The following is a 27,369-nucleotide window of genomic DNA, read 5'->3' as shown; positions in this document are numbered from 1 at the left end:
ATATTTTGTCTAACCTTATAAAATTAATAAATGTTAACAACAATAGCAACAGCTTAAAGTCATAGTGTCTAACTAGAATAACCAAAGATGTTGCAATATTCGGACACTAGACAACCTTGACTCCTTACGCCTGGCTAGTAATTTTAAGAAAAGTTGAAACAAAAATGACATGATATTCCAAATAAATGTGAAATCATTAGCAAAAGGATTGATTTCAGTGGACATAATCGAAACAATTAAATCAGTATCTAGTAATGATATGGCTCCTTTTGATGAAGTTTAACCTTTTAAGGGAGCTTCATAACATCTCCTTCCAACTCATTTGACCTTACTTCCATGACGAATCGACCAGTGATTAGGACGACTCTCTCAAAAATGAATGAAATTTGCATGTTAACTATGTATTTTGTAAATGTTAATAAAATGAATTTTGGAGCGCTAGCTAAACCAGATCCAAAGATATACGCCTTCAAAGTCGAAAATCGTGCAATGAGTGATTTCATTAAATCTTTTTTTTTAAATAGTTAAGATAGAGTTACATTATATATCATTTTATCGCTCTTATAACTTTACATTGGAAAATATCGAAATATAATTAAAAATCCAAGTGTTTTCTTATTTCCGATAAAAATAAAAAATTACATATCGTGAATTCCATGACAAATCAACATAAGTTTCAATCCGATCTCCTCAGATTTTCTAAAATTTATACTAGAGTTTGCCTATATTATAACTCAGAAAAAAATAAAGTTTTAGTTTCCAACTCCAAACAGCGATTCAGATTTGGGCCGTTAAAGATCTTTAGGACATTTTAGGCAAAATGTTTTCCCTTTAATTTTGGATATATTGAGTTAGAAGCATCATTTAATTTATAGTTTAATGGTAGACAATAAAGTTATGTTAAATTAAAAAATCTAAATGTCAAAAACCGGTGATCGTAGAATCAAATCGGCATTTATTTTTCTTCCTATTTTTTTCATATATAGATATAAGACTAATTAATTAATTTGCAAAATTTCAAGTTTATCCGATTTTGGAGATTTGAATCATAAGTCAAATGTAAAAATTCATAATAAATATATGATTAATCATTAACTAAATATATTTAAGCGAAAATAAATATTTTATTATTTTTATTTAAATAAAAGATTAAATAAGGTGGGGGAGGGGAGTCTATTGTTAATTTGTAATATATTTACTTCATTCCAAAAATTCGCATAATTTGGATTAAAATATACGTTGTGAAGGCCTTAGAAATGTACTTTCTTGAATGATTAACCAAAAGAAATCCTTAACTATAAGATTTGCATTAACGGTCTTAAAAAAAATTAAGAAATATGTTTTGAAAATTTTTTCAGAATTATTAATGATAAATGTGAAATCATTAAGCAATTGAAAATTAAATTTGAAACAACACATTTTCGAAAATTAAAATTCAGATTTTTACGGGTTTGCCAAATTCTTGCACCCTAGAAACAAGAAAAATTTTATACGACTGAATCCATGGCAAGGATAGCAAAAAAATTGGCCAAGGAAAAGAATGTTTTATCCAATCCAAATATTATAAAGGCTAGAAGTGTTATTCAAGACTATTATATATTACAGAAAAATTTCATAACGATTAGAAGAGTCGTGTGATGACTGGAAAACCCGTTTTATATCAATTAAGGTTAAAAGAGAGAATCAATTGAAGAAAATATTATTTTCATGAAATTATAAGGAATTAAAATTATATTGTAATTTTAAAGAAACTCTTTAATATAAAAGTTAGCTTTAGTAAATTTAGATTTAAGACCAATTTTTTTAAACTAAATTGATTTTCTTAAAAAATGTTTTATCTTCTGATGATGTAGTACTTATTATTGTTGTTAAACTGTTTGATTTGGGGTGCGGCTTGCCCACAAACGTGTGAATGGCTCCTCATTTTTCTTTCCCTAATAAATATCCACTTTGATGGGTTTGAGGAAATCCTAGCATAGCTCTGTTGCTTGTCAACACTAAATGGCATAGCGCTGAAATCATATTTTATTTTTATGAGAAGAGAAATTCAATTATTCAACAAATAAACTAATCAACACCCCCCCCCCCCCTAAAAAAAAGAAGAAAAAATTTCCCCAAATCATAAATAACTATTATTTATATAAAACATAAAATATTTGTTGACTTATATTACAATTATTGATTAATATCAAATATTTATTAAGAATATTTGCAATAGACTCATGATTAAAATGCCATATCTCCTAAACTTGAGCTCGGCCCAACTTGAAAATTTGCTTATTTTAATCCTATATCTTGAGTTATATAAGTTTTTATATTGTTCTTTAATAACATATTACAATTTATAAGGGATATTTAACATCTAATAACTTGCTATTATTTTTAAATCAATGTAAACCATGATAAATTTATATAAAAATAATTTTATGTAATAAAATATTATAATATATAAAAAAAAATTCCGATTTGATTTTATGATCATTTCCGGAACATTATATAAATTTAAGTGCCTGCTAGGCTATATAAAGAAATTTAAATGATGCTTCAAGCCTAATTATATCCAAAGATATTTGAAATTAAATGGTATGCATTTTCTCCAAAATGCCCCATTTTTTAGACATTTAGAAACTCATATCTCAGCTGCTGTTTGGAGTTGCTGGCTAAAATTAATTTTTTTCTCTTAGTTATAATATATACAAACTCCTGTAAAAATTTTAGAAAAATCTGAGAGGGTAGGATTGAAAATCATGTTTTTTACCATATATTTCGATCTTCGTCATTTTTTTAAAACATCATTTTTTTCAAAAAAATGATGTCACACACCATGGCAAGATTTCAGGAATATAATTAGTTCCTTTCAATTGGTCACTCACAGTTACCATCAAAATTGGGAGATCTCGACTTCTTTCTCCTCAACGTTTATTATCCTGGTTGATATCCACCAGACTAAAAAACAATTCAATGTTATCAGATTTCATATTCTCTTCTGACCTATTTGGGAGCTATTAACATTTGGAAAGCTACAATGCTACCTAATATTTCATTTTCTTTATAATTATAACACAAAAATCTCTTATCATTAATCGATAACTTTCAAAAATCACATTTGCTAACCTACTTATCTAACTATGAATGTTTTGTATAATATACTAGATTTTCGCACCGCGCTTAACTTGTCTTTACTTGTATATATTTACCAAATTTTTCCCCAGGCATTATAATTTAACACAGGCCTTAAAAAGACTGAAAATTTTAGTGGATTTTATATTAAAAATAATTTTAAAAATAAGGAATTTTTTTTTAAAATTTTACTTCACATTTAATGTTTTAATACTATATTCCTCTATTCATTATATGTAAATATTATATTCATAAAGGTCTCAACGAAATATGCATCGCCGATTTATCTTTAAACGATCTGAACAATGAGGCCAATACCGTAATTAAGCCAGAAGCCTTTGCTATGTATTGCTGGAGGAGTTTAAGAGAGACCTCTCTAATTTTTGGCGAGCTGGTTTCCACTTGGACGTCGGATCCGACGTTATATAAAGAAATTTTAAAGGACGAAGATATTCGTTTAGAGTATCAAAATTTGGTTATCATATACATTGCTTTTATATCCTATGGTATACCTGATTTCGTTTTTTGTAGAGGCCATTACACTCGCTAATTCCTTAAAAGATAATTATATTCTTCCTTTTTCGATCATTTAATAATCAAAATTATATTTTAATAAATATTCTTTTTTCACAGCTCTTAGGAATACATGACTACTATAAAACTTTATTATTGGAGAGCCTCCATATGGGATCCATAGAATTCGCCTATACTGGATTCAACATCGTTTGTGACGCCATATTTAAATTCGATTCTAACAAATGCGTTAGCCTAGATAGGAAAAAATGCAATAAGTTAGTATCTAGCACTACACATCCGATAGCTATTTTTAGGTTTAAGATAGCTTATATTTTTTTAAAAAAATCATATTTTCATGAGAAATAGTACTCTTAACTTTTATTATAGTTATATTACTAATATTTTTTTTACTTAATTTATTTAACCTACCAAAGATAAATATTATATTGGATAGATGAAAAACAATAAATTAAAGTTAATGTAATTGCCAATAACAATTGTTAAATTAAAAAGTTTAGCATGTATCCTATTTACATGCTAAAAAGTTATATGGCCTGTCTTCTTTCATGTTTCTATTTAGGTAATTTTAAATCAGAGCTAGTTTTTGGCATTATAAGTTCAAATAATTTTCTAGTTTATCTTTTAGACTGTCAAATATCTTCGGTCACTATCTACTTTTCTTTTTTCGTTATGTGCTATATGTTTTCTATCAAGAAAGCATAACATACAACCACATTCTGAAGCCTAGCCTCACGGCTTTTTCTAGCACACATTTAGACACGTCATATGTGAACCAATAATAATTTTTTATTTTGTTACATAATTTTTTTAAAAATTGTAATATTAATAATTAACTTTTATATAGAAATTTTTTTTAATTTTATGGACGGCTTCATCAAATGTTGATTTAAAATATTAGTATGATTGGGTCATTCCATGACAAATCAACCACGATTCGGCCAACCCCCTTCGATTTTTTTAAAATTTGGTGAGCAAAGAAAGGTCTATGTAACTAAGAAATAGCCAAAATTTTAGCCTCCTAATATTTATATTTTTGAAGATATTAGGGTTCAAAGCGGCAAAAATGACGTATATTTACCATTATCTGCCTTCATTCATTTAAGCATATCTTAAAAACTACATAATTGTAAATAACAAATATAATATCAAAATTACGTACTAAGATTCTACTTTTAGATAAAAAAAAAATTTTTTTTTCCGGTCATATTATTTAATAAATAAGGACAAAAAAACGATTTTTTGGAAATAATACGACCAATTTTTAAAAAATTTTTAGTAGACATTATTAAACTCTTCCTTTATATTTATAAAAAAAAAATAATCTGGGATGCGGCCATCTTCATTCTCAAAATCGATAAAAATGTTTAGAAAAGTGTATAAATATTTTCCAGAATATAAAATTATATATTTATCAGTTTTTAATGGTTTTTCTTGAACTTTTGATATAATTTAAAGGACTATTCATCTTGTAAGTGAAAATAACAATAAACGGGGCTTTTATTCAATTATAGAAATTGTCTATCGATAAAATAAATTCAATTTATTACTTTATTTATAATTTATTATAAAAATTTTTGCCCATATAACATATTTTTAATGAATATTAATAAAATATGTTCAATTAAGTTTCGAGTTCTTGAATATATGGATCAGAAACTTGTGCATTTCATATATGGCACCCTAAATATTAAAAAAATTGATATAATTTAAATTTAAAAATCTAATATACAACTCACTTTTAAAAGATTCTAATTTTTCGGCCCATTTACTTTCTTGTGACGACAATGTATAACTACGCACAGTAGCAGTTAACAGTGAAACTAATGTTAAGATATGACATTTGGGCAAGTAAAGAGTGTCGTCTATACTTGGAAATGTAAAGGAATTAGAAAGTCCGAATGGGTATAAAAACTTTATATATATTTATTCCTGCTTTTGATTTTTCACTAAAACAAAGCTAACCACTAATTAGAATCATAAGGATACGTTAGGTATCCTGATATTTCTTCAATAATTATACTTTCATCATTATATGATAACTATTCGAAATAGACTAAGTGTGGAACGTATCACAAGAGATGACTGGGTAAAGAGATGCACAATGATGGAAGTAGGAGGATCAAGACCTAGAGGAAGACCCAAGATGACGTGGACAAATGTGATAGCGGCGGATATGAGAAGCATGAATCTTACAAGTATTGATGCTCAGACCGTTAAAAATGGAAAAAAAAATCAGAGGGAAAACTGGCCTACCCGGGTAAACCTGGAAATCGCCATAAAACGGAGAAGAAGAAGAAGGCTATCCCGATTTTCGAAAATCCGATCCAATATTTATATTGTTTTGGGTTATTTTATGATAATACTTTTATTTTGTATATAATTTCATAATAATAATAAATTAATATTTGTGATATTTTAAAAATATCAAATTATTTTTAAAAATTGAGTAGAGAAATTTTGATATTATTTTTGGCGTCTATGAAATGCACAAGATTCTGATTCATATATTCAAGAACTATAAACTTGGTTGAATATATTTTATTAATATTCATTAAATATATATTATAAAAGCAAAAAATTTTATAATAAATTATAAATAAAGTAATGAATTGAATTTCTTTTATCGATAGAAATTTCTATAATTGAATGAAAGCCCCATTTATTGTTATTTTCACTTACAAGATGAATAATCCTTTAAATTATATCAAATAGTCTAAAAAAACCATTAAAAACTGATTTATATAATTTTATACAAAGACGCCCCCTTTCGGGAAAATATTTATACACTTTTCTAAACATTTTTATCGATTTTGAGAATGATGGCCGCCTCCCAGACTAATTTTTTTTTATAAATATAAAGGAAAAGTTTTATAATGTCCATTAATTTTTTTAAAAAATTGAAGGTCGTATTATTTACAAAAAATCGTTTTTAGTCCTTATATATTAAATAATATGACCGGATTGGAAAAAATTTTTTTTTTTATCTAGAAGTAAAATCTTTGTACGTAATTTTGATATTATATTTGTTATATACAATTATGTAATTTTTAAGATATGCTTAAATGAATAAAGGCAGATAATGGTAAATATACCTCATTTTTGCCGCTTTGAACCCTAATATCTTCAAAAATATAAATGTTAAAAGGCTAAAATTTTGGCTATTTCTTTATTATATATAAAAAAATGAATTAGGAAAAATAATTAATTAACTTTATAATGTTATCTTTTTTGATATTTTAAATAGGTATTAAAAGGTAAAATGCTAAAGCTAACTGAGGATAATAATTTTTAAATTTATGGATGCTATGAGACATAAGTAAACTTAAAGATAATTTTAATAATTTTAAATCCCCATAAAATCATGTTAGAAACGAGAAAAAAGTAACGTTGGATTTATGTCAAATATGGTTAAGTAAACTTATGATTTCGTTAGACATCTATCCTACTACAAACTTCAATCCTTCAAACATAGATAAAAATACTGTTCCCATATGTCTTACAAGACGAGGAGCTGGCTTACCTTTTTACCTACTTGCCCTGTTATCTCACCACAAAGAGAATTACATAGATACAGACAACTTTTGTGATGACTTGAAAAAATTTGACACAAATTCGGCAATTATAAGTGAAATATATGAACAAAATAGCGAAGATGGATGTAAACCCAGAGGGTCATCAGATAAAGAAGGTGTAAATGGTCTTGAGTCATGTTCTACAAAAGATGGGTTCGATTTTAGCCATGGTCTTTTCTCTCTTTTGATGAACACTTTAATATTATGGGCAGACCCTATAGCAGGTATCTTTTTCAAATGTATTTTGGTGCATTAAGTTTGTGTAACATTTTAGATGAACTGAAATGTATAACTTCAGAATTCGCATACCACATTACTGCTCTTGGTAAATGGACTTTTATGCTTCACCTAAAAATATTGGGAAATAGTTTTTTTATAGAAAATGTTGCACCGATCCAATTTTTAAACCGATATTGCTGGATATCACACCGATACTTGGTACCATACGTTTATGTAAAAATATTCATAATAGCAACCATATTTTGATTTAAACTTAATCAACTATATTTTTTTTAATATAGAGCAAATAAAATTATGGATTTGAGTTTATTTTTTTCAGTCTTATTTATTTTCGGATTGTGATATTTTTAGAAAAGCGCCAGTAAAAGGGAAGATATGTCTTAATAAAATTTAAATTTCTTAAGAGGAGAAAGAAGGATAATAAAAAAATCATTTTATAAAATTTGAATGTGGATCTTTAAAAAAAAATAGGGAAACAACGAGAGGCATTTTAATATTATTTTATAAGAAAATATAATTATTTTTTCTCGAAAAATTATTAACCCTTCAATACTCCTATGAAAAAATGACGTTAGTACTCGGGTGGGGTTTAATAGACCCCAATTTCAAATGTATATATCTCCAGTTATATTCATTATTTTTATTTAATATTTGGATATAAGCTAGAACTAACCTTAAACTTGATAAAATATTTATTTATTTCTATTTCTTAAGCTTAGATTAAAGATGATGAGGATAATTATAATGTGTGCCAAAATTTTCTAAAAAAGCTTACATTTTTTAAATTTCAAATATTAAATTAAAAAATTAACTTATTTATCATATAATCATAATAATTCATAATATGGATTTTTATTCTTCAATATAAAAAAAATTACACTAATTCATTAAACATAAAAAATATATAGAACATTGGAATATGTTAAATTTGAAATGCAAAACATTTATTACATAAAACATTAATGGTTCTAAACATAAATTTATTTTACATATTTGAAAAAAAAATATTTTATTATTTTTATTTTGATGGTTAGATTTAAAAATTCCAGTAAATAAAGATTTCCCAATAATGTCTTAATTGTGTTACATCAACTTCTTTAGTAGAACTTTTATATTGGTCAGTATAGTTTTTACATATAATTTTAATTTTTCATTGGTATGATAAATAATCTCTTCGATCATTTTTGTGTTATGAATAAGTCAAAACATTTTTCTGGAGTGTCAGCTTCTTTCCCTTATTATTCAGATTGGCTTCTTTCCCTTATTCTTTTACTCCTGGCAGATGATTAACTAAATTTTGTTGATGAGTTCTTATTCTTTGATTAGGAAGATCCTTTTTCCATTTAGTAAACTTATTTTTTTAGCTAATTTTAAAGAGAAATATACTATGATAAATAATTTCATATTTACCTAAATAATATTAAGTTTATTGTCTTCAACTAACATTTCTATTTCATCTAATTCAGATTGTGTATCATGATCACTATCATATATAAAATCTTCATCCTCACTATTAATTATATTGTCTAATCACCTCAAATAAAATGATATTACATCTTAAATAATTATATATTTTGTTTGAGAATCTGCAAAAATCATTATAAATGATAAAAATAATTTGAGAAATGAGTCAGCTGGTGAAAAATAATAAAAAAATAACTCCACCAGAGAAAATCTTTACGTTTTCTTTTTCATATATCTCATTCAAAATAAATTTTATAATATAGTAGTATATATTTATAATTTTAAAAATTAAAAAAATTTCTTAAAAAATTACAAATTTACTCTGGTAGGGTCTCACAAACCCCAATCAGTCACAAAATGCCTATATCTTAAAAACTACTCAACCAAAATATATGAAATTTGGAATATAGATTCTATGATATATTTGATGAAGCTACTGAAGAATCCAGATCATAATATTTGACCTTTTTTATGTAATATCATTTCTAGCATGCCTGGGGTTTTATATACCCCACCAGAGTATTGAAGGGTTAAACCTAATTTTTAGATGTTTGAATAATTTGGTATCGGTGCATGTGTGTTTATAAGGTATTTATATCTTGATTTATTATTTATTTATACATAATTGTTGACACTTTATAAATGACTTATATTTTTTTATACAGTCTATCTACCAGGAAGTCAATCAATCTATCTTCTTACACTTGAATTTAATTATGCCATTTTTTAGTAACTCATTTGCAACCATTCTAAATGAAAGTCATTTAAATATTTTAATAAAATAACAAAATATATGATTTTTTTTAAAAAAAATGTTATTTTTTTAATAGGTAAAAACATACCATTTCCCAAGAAGGTTCTAGCATTAAACATGTTAAGAGCAATATTCAGGGACTCCGCCGCTATAACACCTAAGAACATGACCAACAGGGCCGATAAATTACTTTATACTTACGCACCAATAGTTATAATGAAAGTTATTTATCCTCTTTTTTCCTCGCCTCACTGGCCTCTCAAAAATCTGGCCAATTTATGCTTTGTTCCTATCGGTAAACGCATTTTTGGAAATCATTTTGGAAGCGCTCGGGCTATTAAAACCGATTTGAACGATAAAAAGGTATATTTTTTACAAAATATAACAATAAACCCTGTGGTTTGGATACAGATCCAAAAGCAACTAAGGCGTCATCATACTGGTTCCTTGTCGACAAGATTTAACATAGTTTATAAAATCTTTTAATGAGATTTATTTTTCTTTATTAATGTATTTTATCTAATTCCAATTATGACGATCAAGAATTCAGAGACTATCAAAATATTGGATAAAAACTGCGATTAATTATCCACAATCCTCTTTGAAAGTTTCTATTTACAGAGAATCTTAGGTGTTTTTGGATTAAATTAAATTAAACATAATAACTATCTAAATATATGCCTTAAAATCAGTAAAATATAAAAATAAATTTTGTATAATTTTTTTAAAAAGTCTACATTTCCTCTAGTATGAGTAAAATCTTATTATCTTTTCAATATTTTTTATTTTAATAATAAAAGATTTTTTTTATTTATATTAGATATTAAAATGAAAAAGTATCTAAAAATTTATATTTCTTAAATTTTTTTCTTTTAAATAATGATGTGACTGATCATGAAATGAGAATAATAAAAAATATTATATTTTAAAAAAAACGGGTCAAATATTTGTGAGCTAAATTCTTCAAAAAGGAACAATGTTATTTCCAAATTATTGAATTTCTTTGTCAAATATTTATTGAGTTATATTAAATTAGCCAGTATTTTAATTTTACAATATTAAAAAAAATTCATTACAAAGCTTGCGCATAGTATAATTAAAATATTTGAAAATAAACTAATATGTATCATTAAAATATTTTTAGATAAAAAATCTATTTTTTTTATTTTTTATTTGTAAACAGTGATTTAAATATATACCCAAAAAATTAAATGTATATGTTAGCGTCAAGTCAATGTGTTTTTTCCGGCAATGTGTTATTTTTTCAACTTTAAATCATTTATTGAGTGCGTTTTTTTAAATTTAAAAATCTGATTTTATCGGAAATGTATGCCGTCATGCATGGAATACATACCATACCCTATGATTTCAGACAATTTTTCAAAGAACCTTTAAACTTAATATAATTTATATAATTTTTTTATGTAAATTATAAATGATTCAAAGGTTAACACCAAAATTCACAATTCATAAGATAGTAATGTATAGCGAACATGATAGAATATATTTAAGTTAAAATCCGATTTTTAAATTTAAAAAAACGCCCTCAAAAAAGGATTTAGAGTTGTAAAAATAACACATTGCCGCAAAACACACATTAAAGCTAACATATATAATAAAGAGAAAAAAATAATCTACTTAAAAGATTTTATAAATTACCAGCTGTTAAATCGCGTCTAGAGTTCTGTAAATTAATTTTATTTGGTCCGAAAGTTTTAGGCCAGAAGACATGGTTTTTTAAAAAATGATTTAGGACCAGGCATGACTTCTGTCCGACTTGTAGGGCTCTGGTAGTCTTCACTGTGAATGCCACCTAGGTTATAAGTAGCAATCGTAAGTTAAAGTAGCCTGTGATATAAAATTAAGTAAATTATTATAAAATCATTAATGGTAGTACCCTGCACGAATATCTGAGTCCTAAACCTGTCGGTGAAATTTTTTAATAAATTCTTGAAACTGATTAGTCGAACAAATTTTTTTTTATTGATTCGGGTCGATCCTGATCAGTTTTTACTAAAGGACTAATTTATAATATATTTACCAGGGATCCAAACCGAAACGAATATCGATTCAGGTTCAGGTTCGGATAAAAATAACGGTTCAGGTTCGGTTCGTAAAAAATTAAAATATCGGTTCGGTTCGAACCTCTAAAAACCGGTTTGAACACTTTTGTATTCAAACCTACATTCGAATTATGTATAGGGAAAATATTTTTTTATTTTATCATTAATTTAAAAAACACATATAGAAAACCTTCATTTTTATTAATTGCACATTATAAAATAACATTTAATTTATAAAAATAAAAATATATATCAATGATTAATTTTAATATGAACAATATTTTCCTTTTTTTAATTTAAATTTTTTTTATTAAGCCGCACAATTAATATATTTTCAAAATTCGTCTCACTCAAATTACATTTATAAGGAGATAGCATAAATTTAATTGTTGAAATATCTTTTCACACTAACTTGGGTGGCCGGCACTGCCAATATGATATCAGATTTGATGTGTCATTTATAATAATATTTTGGATTTAATTTTTCTCTAAGCATTATAATTTATAAGATTAAAATATTTAAAAAATGTTGTAAAATGACGATATACTAAAGTTTATAAAAATTATGACCGACACTTATCAATCAAATGTGATTGATGATAATCTTTAAATAATTCGAATATAATTGAAATTTAATAATAGCTTGCATATTATTTTATAAGCATAAAATCATGATACTCGAACCGGTTCAGAGGCATTTTAGGGGTTCGGTTCAGGTTCGGCTGAAATTTTTTTAGCGTTCAGGTTCGATAAAAAATACCGGTTTTTAACGGTTTGGTTCAGGTTCGGTTTGGATCCCTGATATTTACCTTGTCTGCCTATGGGAAAACAAAAAGTGTCATTATATATTTTAAAAAACATATATAGAAGTATTACCGAAATATGGATTACAGGGAATTTTGGCTCAGATACAAGTCACTGGCCCAGTTTATTATTGTTAAATTTAGCAACTTGGTGAAATATCTAGTCATTCACAATCAAAACGGTAAAATTTTTCTATAATAATTTTGTTGTCTACATTGTATATTTGATTTAGATTGCAATATTTATTATTTTTGGCATAGGGTTGGCATGATTAATTCAAATTGATTCTTTTTTTGTTTGTATTTTAATTAATTACTAGTTTTTTTTATCAAAAATATTTTATTATACCTCATTTTACTATATTTTTTTTTATGTGTCAATCCTGAAATTACATTTTTGGGTATAATAATAAACTTAACTGATAAAATTATATAAATAATATTTATCAATTTGTTAGAGACTTGCTCAATTACAGATTTCAAGCCTTGCTCAGTTCGGATTTGAATTGTTTTTCGTTTTCAAGCTCAGTTTAATTTTCTTTGGCCCCGCTCAGATTTTTATTTTTGTCATTTAATCTCCCCTTTGAAAATTTAAAAAATTATAATTTTGGCTCTATTTTTAAATTGTTTCAAAAAGGAGCTTAAATATGAGCAGTAAATGAATGTTAAATCATTCTCCATTATATCATTTTCCAACTGATTAATTGATATAATTTAAATTAATTTTTTTAATTGACTATGTCCGCTTTTTGTAAAAAATATATTATTTTTAAGCCAATTATCTTATTTCTAAGTATAACTAGTGTGGACATATTTGTTTTATACTTTGTAAATTAATCACTTAGAATTAATTGTTAATGTAATCGATACAGCCTTTTAAAAGCCGATCCGATTTTTTCGATATCACGTTAATATCGGCTACCCATATAATCGATCTTAATAAAATTTCTGGAAAAATATTAGTAATGAATAAAATAAATCAAAAATATATGCATATAAGGAAATTATTCAATTCAAAAAATCGGTTCTGCCAATTTAATGATATCAGCCGATAGATATTTTTTTAAAATATGAATAGTCTGTTTTATCCAATTTGATATTAAAAAATCGATAAATAGCCTTAAAAAATAATTAACTTTACAATTATTATTTGAAAAATTTTTGAGAATCTTGTTTACTAAAAGTTATTATTTAGGCCATATGCCCCTCACCCGAAAATCTCCGTCCTTTTCCAGCACCTATCCTTTACTCGTGATCTTATTGCACCTCAGCTGTCCATCCTCAAATCCTCCACAAGATGGCATAAGCTATGAAACCCCGCAAAATTATTTCAACAATTTCTTTCCATTAGCGGAATACGCACCTAATCTAGTTTATGATCTGATTACTTTCTGCCTTTTATGTAACGATACACGTCTCTCCCGCTTGACCCAACGCTTGATTATGAATCACCTGAAGCTGGATAATAGTCAGAAATATAAAAAACAAGGTTTATTTTCTTTTGTTCTATTCCATTACAGTGTCACATTTGACTGGGGCTGGGAAACAACATAAAAATTTGAATATCCAAAAACAAAAATACAAAAAAATATGATTTTGAAAATATAAAAACATAAATACAAAAAAAATAATATGATTTTGACTATTTAAAAACAAGACGGGCTTTTGTTTTTGATTTCTTTATCCCTAGAATTTGGGTTTGATATTTTTATTATTTAATATACTTTTAATCCATCCATTCAAATTTTTATATTTTCTGTATTAAATATGTTTGAATATTGGGAATAAATTTGCACAACTTAATATTTATTAGTGCTGTAAACATTTCTAAAAAAATCGAACGCGTTGGCTTTCAACGTTCATTGACAAAAATCGAACGTGTTCGCGTTCACTTTCAAAAAAGAGAAACGTGTTCACGTTCGCGTTTACTTTCAAAAAAGAGGAACGCGTTCACGTTCATGATCGTTCAAAATATTATAATAAATTTTTTTTAAATATAATTTAATATATATAAATGCCTTATATATTTTAACACATTATATTACTAAAGTTAAAAAATAATATAGTTTTATTTTGATATAAATACAATATAATATAGCGAATAAAAGATATTTTTATTTAAAAATTTTTTTTATTAATTTTTAATGACAATTGTTTTTCAAAATTTTCATCTGATAGACAGAAACGCTTGCCAGTTAATACGACATTAACTGTATTAAAAACAAGTACTACAAGGGCAAATGAGGGGATTGCGGTATTATACTTAATAAACAACTCTTTCAACGCGGGGAATTTATTAAAAACACTTATTGTTTTGCCCTTTGCTTCAAATAATTGAGATAAGCCTCCTCCAATCCATTCTCTACTTAGTCAAAAAAAAAGGATATCTCGAAATTAACAGTTCTTGCATTATCATTTCTAGGGTTTTCAATAACGCTATAAGTTTATTAGATTCGTTCTATGGAAGTTTTATCCATGGCGATTGAGGCTTGAATATTGGTTGTATAATTGCACAAATAACATATTGATCTTTATATATATGTTCTAATCTTAAAAAAAATATATGTAATTAATTTGATATTGATGGGTTTAATACCTTTTATTAATTCCATTTAATACTACGTCTATCAATGGTTGATCATATTTAGGCCTTAATTTTTTTAATTTTTAAATACTTATCGTTATTGTTGGAGTCAAATAGCCCAAATCCATTTTTTCTTCAAATTTAATGATTTTACTTAGTTATATTATATAAAATAAAGAATTAATATTGCAATCAAATGTCTTTTAAATTGGAACTTGAAGATTTTGAAACTGATATAAAACTTTAGGGCACATTATACATTTGGTAAGTATTGAATTCCTTTGATATAGGATGCTAATGCAAAATATTTATCATATTTGGATCATGGCAATGTTAATTCATCTGATTTTAAATTTTCAGAATCAGAGGATGATAATGAAATAATAATATCCATGCTTACACTAATCTATTAAATTAAAATATAAACAATAATATCCATGCTTACACTAATCTATTAAATTAAAATATAAACAATAATATTCAAATTAATATACTATGATAATGGCTTGTTAAAAAAATTGAAAAGTGTAAAAGAAGAGCTGATTAAAAAATATCAGACTTTTTCTTAAAAATTCCAAATTAATATTGAATTTTTCAAATAAATATAAATTAAATATGATTTTTTTAATCAACGAACGTTAAATTCGAACGCGTTCGTCAAAAAAAAGGAACGCGTTCAAGTTCAAAGTTCGTCAAAAACAAAAGGAACCTATCATTTTTTTCAAAAAAACGAACTTCGTTAACACTAATATTTATTCTTCCATTCTCAATTTTTTTTATTTAAGGCATTTTAAAATTTCGATAAAAATATTATTCAATTTATTACCCCAATATTTTTATATATGTATATCAAAGAATACAAAATTATGAATTTTTATTAATATATAAAAAATATTAAGGATAAAATATCTCATCAAATTATGTCCATTTTCATTTATCATTCATAAATAATCATATCGTCCATCCTATTTAAAAGGGTAAAATGGATATCTTGGCTTAATGAATTTTATTTTTTCTAATCAAATCCTCTTGATATAATATATTAAATGACGCATGAAAATTTTTTAAAAAAAATAAGATATGTGATTTGATATTTTTTTCTCTAGCCTAAATATAGTCGTACTACAATTCGGCAAATAATTAATTACTCTTCTACACCCTAATCCTTGTAAACTACTTATTCTAATGAAATTCCTTATAAGACATATTCTAGAGAAGTTTTGTTTTAAAAAAAATTCATACTTGAAGAACGTCAATATAAGGACACATGATTTGATTTATGAATGGAATTCTATTATAGGAAGATGGGTCAAAAGCATGCCAAATAGAATTCACAATATGAAATATTCCTAACTTATTCTTAAATATATTAAAAACACTATTAACGACTATTCAAAAAAAAGTTGATTACAATGAGCTGGATATTTAACTCTATATTTAAATAATCGCGGTATTCCATTGTTCAGGATCTAACTGTATTTAAGAGAGTAAATTCAATTATTTTATTTTAGCCTAAGCTTAGCCTAATATTTTATAAATTTTTAAGCCTCAGCTCTTGATAATTAAATTGAATATAAGGCACTCGCAGAACATCTGCTTTTTCTATATTTTCTATAATCATACATTTGTTAAGCACTTCGAGACATCAATCTTAAAATAAAATGAAATATAGAGATCGCACATATAAAAAACCCACGTCTGATGCGTTTTTTTTCTATTGGCATTTGTTTTGCAGTTGTTGGAGGATTGACATACTTTATTTAGATTAATAACCAAGTCTTACTTCATTTCCTTCACTTTATTAATTTCTTTTTTTAAAACATTAATTCTAAACCTATCAAATTTATTTTACTGAAAAATTAATTAAAATAGTTATTTATTTTATTGGCGATATAATTAAAATCAGGATAAAATATTCACTGGTTGACTTGGGAAAGAATGGATATTTTTACTAACACTTATACTGAACAATATGAATATATTATTATTTATAAAGGAAAATTAAAAAGATACCTAGAATTTCGTAATTATATTTAAATTATTTTTTAAAAAATATTTATTATTTATTAAAATACTGAAAAAATAAATAATATTAGTCTATATTTTTTATGCCAAGAATCTGTAGTGAAAGCATTTGTAGCCTCTCTACTCCAAATTTACACTGCGCACTCCACTCAGAAATCCATTAAAACTATGTCCACTTTAGAACTCTTAGTATCTTTCCTGAAGTTCGTTAATCCTGATGCTAATGGCGCTATCATTCCTCAACTATTAACAGAATTGTATACGGCTTTGGCAAGCGATGTTTCAAATAATTCCCCAAGGAATAAAAATAATTACTTAAATACAATGGATGCTCTACTATTTAATTTGAAATTCGAAATGCATCGAATCTTTTCACAATTTTCACACCCTTTCGACGATTCGTGGCTTAAAATTCCACAAGCCAGACCCGCATTTTTCGCTTACATTTCTCAGCCATGTCGTTTATTCTTTATAAAAAGTTTTCCGTTCGATCCCACCAAATTTATGTAAATTATTATTTTAGAAGCATATTTTTTTAGACTTTATTATTTCACTAATTAAAATGAAACGGTCAGAATTTTTTTTCTTGCTCAGAAAAAATATCTAGAGTATGTCTTGGTTCTACTTATTTTTGATATTTATTTATGTTTAGCTTAGATTAAACAGCTTTTTAACTAAGACATCCTGTATTTGTTTTAAGTGTTTGATGACATTGTTATTTTCTTATTTTTTTCTCGTTTATTACTTTTTAGTCGTAGCTATATAGCCTGCCGTTTAGTAATAAGTTTAACCAGGAGACATCCTTAAAGCTCAGAATTTCGCAAATATTTTTTTAAAAATTTTAGACAATTTTTTGAACGTTTTATATATTTTTCTAAGCAATTGATTTTTTATCTGAGCATTCAGTATTTTTTCAAAGCGTTAAGTTTTTATTTTGAGTGTTTAAGAATTTTTTTCTGAGCATTTCAATTTTAATTATGAGCGATTTTTTATTCTTTCTTCTAAACTTAAAAGATGTGCCTTAAAATATATATTATAAACTAGAGACTTGTCCATTCATATTAATTTTTTGAAACCCGCGTCGAAAATACATTTGAACAACGCTTATAGGGTATTTTGGCAGGACTCTTAATATAAAATAATAATTTTGTTTTGATAAAGAATTCTCAAATTAAAATATTGTCTGATAAATCATACACACTTGGCAAATATTTAATAGTTCACATGACATTTCTTGCGAATACCATTCCTTCATTTTTATGGGTGCCATCGATTTCTGCATAGACGAAATCTGTCGAAGGTTCCCACAGTACAAACCCCTGTTACCCTATTTACCGGAATTCAAAGATATATGCAAACCAGATTTTACTCACACCTCGGTGTTGACCAGTTTTTCCGAGGTAGCCCTGTATAACGAGATTGATAAAGTTGGAAAGATTTGTAATATTATTTTATTAATACACTTTTTAATTAGACCTTATGGGGTCAAGGTTTTATAGCACGAGGGGAGTTATCAATTAGTCAACATACATGAGTATCCATTTTACAATTTAATCATTATATATTTTGGTTATCGGGAGGGGGGAGGGGTAGCGTCGATGAGGTTATAACTTATAAGCTAAAACTTTATCTATATCAATACACGCAATTGAAATTTTTAAAAGGCGACAACTCTTATTGGTTTATATTGGAATTCAGCTATATATATTTATTTTTTTCACTGTATAAACTATTTTCAAAGATGATCTTGAAAGTATACATCCTATCATTACCGAAGCATTTAATTTCATTAATAATACGTTAATTGGGTCGTCGATCATGGAACCTGGCAACAATCACTACGGCGAAATTTGTCTTTCTATGGTTTTGTTTTAATAATATAATTATAATAATTATCATTATCGCGGGCGTGTTTTAAGCATAATGAGTATTGCAAAAACATTCGGCTCTACAAGGCGTGTCCCAAAAACTAAGCCTAAAGGCCCGAATTTACTTTTTAAAAAATGTTTTTCCCTTATGCCGAGTAATTCTTAAAGGGTCATTCCATGTCAAATCAATGACTTTACAACCCGACCCATCTCAGATTTTGTTAAAATTTGGTATTTAAGTTAATAAAGTATTGTAATTGACGAATCCAAAATATTAGATTCTTAATTCTATCAAGAACGGGTGATATAGGGCTTCAAAGTGGCTCAGCTTGGTCATTTTTCGAAAAAAATGATTTTTTAAAATTGGAATACTTTTATATTAGGTGTACTATGTATTAGAGATCTGCAAAGTTAGGCCCTTGGCCCGGGCCGAACTCGGGCCTAATTCTATTTAAAATACTCGGGCCGGGCCTAATATTTTTAAAAAATTTGGGCCGGGTCGGTTCGGACCTTGGAATTTTTTTTAAATATATCTAAATTTATCAATTTTATATTGAATTTTTTATGTAAAATAAAAATTTTTGATTTTATTTATTGAAACTAAACGCCATATAACATATGTCTTTTATTTTGAGTAATTATAAAAATTAATTTCTATATTTAAATAAATTCGGGCCTGGCCAAGCCGGTAAATTTTTTTAAAAGAAATTTTGGGCTGGGCCGGGCTTGAAAAATTAGGCCCGATGTAGATCATTACTATGTATATCTATTATGGCTCAATAGCCCTAAGTAAACTCTTGAACATATGTTAAATAAAATTAATTTTTAGTTTATAAATTCTTTTTAAATTGCGGTTAAAAATTTGTAATTAATTTTTCAAAATGTTAGACTAAAATTTTTTTTACGAATTTCAGATATTTCGTAAACAGTACCAAGAACTGTTCATATAAAAAATTAATTTCAGAGTGGGTCCAAAATAATTAAATAGGAAAAATCTTATTTTTGAAAATTCCGCTAGATGGCGTAAGTAGTTTAAAATATCAATTTTATCAATATAAGAAATTTTTTTTATTCCATAATAAAATATTTATCGAATAATTAATAGTAAGCATAATATATTTAATTTCTATATTGCCATTTTAGATTCATCATTAGTTAAAGTATAAGTTCTTCTGCGGATATGACCACATAACTTATATAATTTAATACATTATTTACTTTAGAATATATACCAAATGGATGTAGGGTAACCTGGGAAGAGGCCCAGTGATAACCTTGGACTTCATCTTGAAGTATAAAAGAGTAATTTTCAGAAAATCACAGATAACCAAATAATGATCTTGTTCTAAATTGTTTATAAGATTCTGATGGAATCTATTTTGCTGTTCAGTAATAAAATCATGGCGAATCAAAATAAATATTTTTTCAAATGTAATTAAGAAATTCGTCAGCTGTTTGCGTTAGGGTTTAACTGTTCTATCTACAGATATCCATTGCTTGAACGTTATCCTGTATATATCATGTGCAATTAATAAATTTTCTAATTTAGCCCTTAATATTGGTCCCCAGGACATTCATGGCATTCGCCAAAATAACAGGCTGGCAGGGGAGGATTGTTGGAATTAACTCTTTGTAAGTTTTATCTTAAAATCCCTATTTTTTGTTAAAGTTGCTAGATTGCTATCTATTATTAGATTCTGAGGGATTAGGCAGACACAACCCGAGTGAGTGCCACTTGCATCTGGTATTATACAAATTTTAGGGTGCAATGAGGCGAATTTTAAAAAGAGAAGAGTAGATAGATTTAAAATTTATATAGATTTCTTTTAAATTATTCAGAATTAACCGTTTTTGAAAATTAATCCTTTCATCATTTTCAATTATAGAAAGGCAATATTTTCCGGGCAGTAATCTACTATATTCATCGTTTAAATAGAAACTTTTTACAACTTCAACTGTGCTCTGATCTATGGTTTTACCTGCCTTAGGATTAGAAGTTGAAAGAATCTCCCTTTGACCAAGAATGAATCTTGAATTACGGATCGTATAAAACGAAGCGTTAAAATTGTTTTATAATTTTGTGAATGCTCCAATTTGGAGGTAATGTCGTTAATAATTGATATTTTAGTGTTTTAGACAATAATGGATAAAATCGTCGCTACCATTTGTATTCATCTAGCTTTTGAAAGTCTGCTGAGCTTTTTCTTGAGATATCCTTTTTTTCTTAGGCTCTTTTTTTATTGGAGAACGCCCCATTTAATTTAAAGTACTTTAAATTAAATGGAGCATTCTATAAGGATTCTAAAAAAAGTATAGGGAGTTGCGCATTGTCGTTATTAATTCGATAATCATTTTCTATATCGGTGGAGGTTTAAGAAATTATTTGAAGTTGTAAGGGATGTTGCTATCCTCTAAAATTGCAATACAATTCTTCTTTTTATATAAAAATTTGCGACACAGGACAAATATATTCTCCTTTGTTAATTTTATGATACATTGTTATCCAAATCGTCACTTTTCTTAAACCATTTTTGGAATAGTGATTTGGAAGATTTAATGGATTTGTACAAAACATATTAATAAATTAATTAATTATAAAAATTACAAAGAATAAGTAACAGATAAAAAAATCGATAAATTATTGGAAAAAAATTTCGAAAAAAGATAATTTATTTAATGCTTACTTAATAAATTTTATTATCTATAAATTAATTTCAAGAAAATTTAATTAAAATTATTTTAAATATTTGCTTACGATTAATTATTCGATAAATATTTTATTATGTAATAAAAAAAAATTCTTAGATTGACTTATATTGTAAAAATTGTATGTTTAAACTACTAACGCCATCTAGCGGATTTTATAAAAATAAGATTTTTCCTAATTAATTTTTTTGGCCCCATTTTGAAATCTTTTATATGAACAGTTCTTGGTACTCTTTACAAAATATCTGTAATTTGGAAGAAAAAAAATAACGTATCTCTTTTTCCCTGGACCAATAGCCTCCCACTTTGGGACTATACCTGTGTCGATTTTGCCGCCAAGTCCAACCTCTCAATTTTTGCCATCAAAAAATCCGAAAAAAAACAAATATATATTCCTCACTAACACCGTGTTTATCCCAATCGTTACCAATACCCTAGGCATATTTGGAAGTGATGCTCTCAATTTCATCAAAACTATAGGAAAAAAATGAGGCAGATCTCAGGGGACCCCAATGAAGGATTTTACCTTCGTCAGCAGATTTCCCTAAAAATCTGCCGATTCAATTTTTTAAGCATTCACTTCTCTAGGGTGATTTGTACCCTTTTTTTATTTTATTTTTTTAATCTCATTTCTCTATTATACATATATATTTTTTAATTCATTTTATATTATTTGTTTTTTAATATATATTTTTAATTATAATTTGTAATGAAAAATTTGTGAAAATTTGTTTTTTAATATGATTATTATCAAAGAGGGGGAAAAAAAGCCTAACAATTTAAAAAATTAATTACAAATTTTTAACCGCAATTTTAAAAAAATATATAAACTAAAAAATAATTTTATTTAACATACGTTCATTAGTTTATTTAGGGCTATAAAATGAGCCATAATAAATATACATAGTGTATCTAATATAAAAGTTATTCCAATTTTAAAAAATCATTTTTTGGAAAAATGACCAAACTGAGTCACTTTGAAGCCCCATATCTCCGGTTCTAATAGAGTTAAGAGTCTAATATTTTGGATTCATCAATTAAAATACTTTATTAACTTAAATATCAAATTTTAACAAAATCTGAGAGGGTCGGGTTGTAAAGTGATTGATTTGACATGGAATGACCCTAAAACTAAAACCTCGAGGTTGAAATCAAAGGCGATTTTTGCAGCACCAAAGCTCCGTTTCAACGTTTATATCTTACGTTAAAAAGAATTTAATCATGTATTTTACGGCTTAGGTTCATTCAGCGTCTACATGACAGGATTTTCACTGGATGCTAACCTCCATCAAAAACCTATGCCTACCCCCCCCCCCCCCTTCCCAAAGTTTTTTTGGGCCCCCTTCGGCAGCTATGTTTTCCCTTTATTAATGACACCTTTTTAGTTATAATGATACTCCTTTCAGAAATTTTAAAAAGAATAACTTAAATTATTTCAGCTCTATTACCAACTATCAAAATATTGGGAATATAAAAGAGTTATTTTTTAGATAATGAATTTAATTAAGAACCCTTTCATTTACAATGAATGCATTATTATAGCATTATGAGCTTGCTGAGAATCTAAACCTTTTAAATTACATTTAAAACGATAGCAGGAAGTTTTAGAAAAATAATGTTTATGATTGTTTGCAATATATAGATTTGGTCGATGATCAGCAATATGATTATATTATAATAGGTCTACAATAAAAGAATTAATTTATACAGCAATATATTTTCTCCTATTTCATCTAAAAATTTATTAGGTAAACCCCAAAATTTATCCTACCCCCAGTAAAGGCGCCTCCACCCTACCCCCTCAAGAAAAATTGGATCCAAACTGATCCTACCCCACCCCCACCCACGCTCATGTAGACGTTGGGTTTATTTTATTTTTAAGAATTTATTACTGTATTTTTAACCTTTTTTAAAATATTATTATATACTTCGATCGAAGTTTAGTGCTGTAAACATTTCTAAAAAATCGAACTCCTATAACGTTCATTGACAAAAATCGAACGCGTTCACGTTCGCGTTCACTTTCAAAAAAAAAGAATGCGTTTACTTTTAAAAAATGGAACGCGTTACTTTCATGAGCGCGTTTAAGTTCGTTCAAAATATTATGATGAATTTTTTTTTTATAATTTTAAATAAATAAATGCCTTATTTTGATAATATAATTATAAATGCAATATAATATAGCGAATAAAAGATATTTTTCTTTATAAAAAATTTATCGTATTAATTCTTAATGACAATTGATTTTCAAAATTTTCATCTGATAGACAGAAACGCTTGGCAGTTTAACGACATTAACTATATTAAAAATACGCACTACAAGGGCAAATGAGGGGATTGCGGTATTATCCTTAATAAACAACTCTTCTAAAGCGAGGAATTAATTAAAAACATTTATTGTTTTGCCCTTTGCTTCAAATAATTGAGATAAGTTAGCCTCCTCCAATCCATTCTCTACTTAGTCAAAAAAAAAGGATATCCGAAATTAACAGTTCTTGCATTATCATTTCTAGGGTTTTCAATAACGCTATAAGTTTATTAGATTCGTTCTATGGAAGTTTTATCCATGGCGATTGAGGCTTGAATATTGGTTGTATAATTGCACAAATAACATATTGATCTTTATATATATGTTCTAATCTTAAAAAAAATATATGTAATTAATTTGATATTGATGGGTTTAATACCTTTTATTAATTCCATTTAATACTACGTCTATCAATGGTTGATCATATTTAGGCCTTAATATTTTTAATTTTTAAATACTTATTTATTGTTGGAGTCAAATAGCCCAAATCCATTTTTTCAATGATTTTACTTAGTTATATTATATAAAATAAAAGAATGAATATTGCAATCAAATGTCGTTTTAAATTGGAACTTGAAGATTTTGAAACTGATATAAAACTTTTGGGCACATTTTACATTTGGTAAGTATTGAATTCCTTTTATATAGGATGTTAATGCAAAATATTTATCATATTTGAAACATGGCAATGTTAATTCATCTGATTTTAAATTTTCAGAATCAGAGGATGATAAGGAAATAATAATATCCATGCATACACTAATCTATTAAATTAAAAACAATATTCAAATTAATAAACTATAAAAAATGGCTTGTTAAAAAAATTGAAATGTGAAAAAGAAGAGCTGATTAAAAATATGAGACTTTTTCTTAAAAAATTCGAATTAATATTAAATTTTTTAAATAAATATAAATAAAATGTGATTTTAAAATTGAACGAACGTTAAATTCGAACGCGTTCATCAAAAAAAGGAACGCGTTCACGTTCAAAGTTATAAAAGGAACGCCGATCATCATTTTTTTCAAAAAAACGAACTTGAACGCGTTCGTTTACAACACTAGTAGAGTATCATTTTAAACTTTTCAAGTATCATTTTTACATGTCAAAAATAAGTTAAAAATTATCAGTGTTTGTAATCTTGACGAAAAAGGGGTTCTAGTTCCGATCATGAATATCTTTTTAAAAACGTGATTTCCGGTTCCTAAATTTTTGAAAGGATCTGCTTCCATTTCTGAAACTCTGAAAATGATACTTTGCGCAAGTTTGAAATAAAAAATGTTATATAAACAATTTTAGAAAATTGAAACTTATTCTCTAATATAATATAACATCTTAACAGGCGTCACTCCTTTTATTTGTCATTCCATCGATTAACTTATATGGATTGTTAAATTGTAATGACCTTCTACAAGTATATTCATAAATTTATAATCAAGATTGTTAATATTTATTTTTCTTCGTTATATTTATACAATCTTTGGCTGTGTAATTTATACTTTTAATTTTACAATTTTTTCGTAACAATAATTCAGAATATAAGTTAAAATTTCAGTTAAAAATAATAATGTATTATTTATTTAAGTATTTTTTAATATTATCTTATTATACAAAATAATTGTATGATTTACAAATTTTAATTAAAGGATTTTAATTAAATAAAATAAAATTTAATTAAAAAAATATTATTGAAAATATATTTATCTGCACCGAAAAAAAATATATAACACAATATAATATATAATTTTCATAATATTCGAAGTTGTATCTTAAAGATATGCTAGTCTTTCTCAAAAAATAAGGCCCTATATTAAACAATCTTTCTAGGGAGTGATAAATGAAACATTATATTTAATAGCCTAATTTTAAATTTGGGAAATCATTATATAAATATCAGGCTCGATTCTAATCCTATTTTTTAGGGAAATTTAAAAGCTCCCCTTCCCCTCCCAAAAAAAACATCTTTTAAAAATTCTTTCTATTCCTGGAAAAATATTTTTTGTATAAATCTTTTAAAAATAAGAATGTATTAGGGTAGAAATAACTGATGAAACCACTATCAGTTTAATGAAACAATTTATTCTTGTCTGCTGAAATTAGTGTTGTTAAATAGCCCGATTTGGGTCGATTTTTAAAAACGGCCTCGGATCATTTTTATAAATTGACCCAAATCGGGGTTTTACACTAGCTGAAATACCGCTAACCCCACCCTATATTATAATAAGGAACAGAAGAAAATAGAAATGTATTTAATTTGGTGGAGGAATGGTGAAAATGATAAAGATGCCAAAAAAAATGAATCTAATCTGAAGATAAAAAAAGAGGCTAGATCGTTTAGTTAGTCTTATTTCAAATATATTTTTTAACCAACTAATCTAAATCAGGTATCACCAAATAGGCCAACATCATTCAAGAAGACTGCTTCTAATAATTGAAGATTTTCTTTGAAGTTTTATAAACGAATGTGTTGAATAATTAATTGAAGCTGATGCAGTTTTTTGCTTTCCTTATAAGATCTATAACTTAAACAAGAGTGAATCAAGCTATACCAAAACGGGTTTAACTGGAAGAAAGTTGCTTAAAAAAGGGGGCCTTGAAAAATATGGTAATTGCAGAATACATAGATCCTAAGACCAAAAGATTTTTCCAATTTTAAAACAAAGGAAAAATAATTTAAATCAAGATGACCATTTTAATTTTCTACGCATAAATAAATTAAAACCTTTCTGGAAAACAATATTAGTGAAAAGGGATTAGTAAATGAAATTGAAGTTGTTAAAAAATTATTTGTTAAAAGTTTAGAAATAAAGATTGTGTTACATCATATTTTGTCAAATTTTTATACCCTTGCAAAAATCCATTTCCAAATGTTTTTCAAATATTCTGCATCAGTTTAGATCATCCAAATTGAGTAGTGAGTCCTTTTTTTTTTATTAATAAAGAGAATTATTAAATCAGATAATCGTTCGAGTAGTGATATTAACATGGTCTTACTAGGACATGAACAAAATAAGAAACTTGGAAATGTTCTTAAGGCATTTAAAAATACATCTCAACAAAATTATATTGTTAACGCTTTATTTTTATTAGTTCAATCATTGATCATGAAGAATTAGTGAGAATAAGTTGTGTGTATAGATATCCTTTATTGAATGCATCATTAATTTCATTATCATAATCATATTTAGCATCACAATTTGATATATATAATAATTACATTTTATATTTAACATTACATTTAATATGTATATAATAATCCACGTAAGTTAAAATATGAATTACATTTCTTCTTCCTTCTATCTCCAATTCATCGTCCTTTATATATCT

General features: G+C 26.3%; 1 protein-coding gene across 1 annotated transcript in view; it reads left to right on the top strand.

The window, feature by feature from the left end:
- Nucleotides 1-27,369, top strand: part of LOC135928616 (uncharacterized) — a 68,857-nt gene that overhangs the window by 39,459 nt on the left and 2,029 nt on the right. Inside the window, exons 11-21 of the mRNA XM_065465072.1 lie at nt 3,378-3,595; nt 3,754-3,950; nt 7,026-7,453; nt 7,504-7,554; nt 9,764-10,050; nt 12,618-12,735; nt 13,749-14,042; nt 17,254-17,668; nt 18,382-18,602; nt 18,904-19,025; nt 25,385-25,456. Coding sequence (XP_065321144.1) covers nt 3,378-3,595; nt 3,754-3,950; nt 7,026-7,453; nt 7,504-7,554; nt 9,764-10,050; nt 12,618-12,735; nt 13,749-14,042; nt 17,254-17,668; nt 18,382-18,602; nt 18,904-19,025; nt 25,385-25,456 — 2,423 coding nt within the window. The remainder of the gene's footprint in view (nt 1-3,377; nt 3,596-3,753; nt 3,951-7,025; nt 7,454-7,503; nt 7,555-9,763; nt 10,051-12,617; nt 12,736-13,748; nt 14,043-17,253; nt 17,669-18,381; nt 18,603-18,903; nt 19,026-25,384; nt 25,457-27,369) is intronic.

Source organism: Gordionus sp. m RMFG-2023, chromosome 4 (genome assembly GCF_954871325.1).
Source record: "Gordionus sp. m RMFG-2023 chromosome 4, tfGorSpeb1-WG-v2, whole genome shotgun sequence".
Taxonomy (NCBI): Eukaryota; Metazoa; Nematomorpha; class Gordioida; order Chordodea; family Parachordodidae; genus Gordionus; species Gordionus sp. m RMFG-2023.
This window is presented reverse-complemented; position numbering and strand designations above follow the sequence as displayed.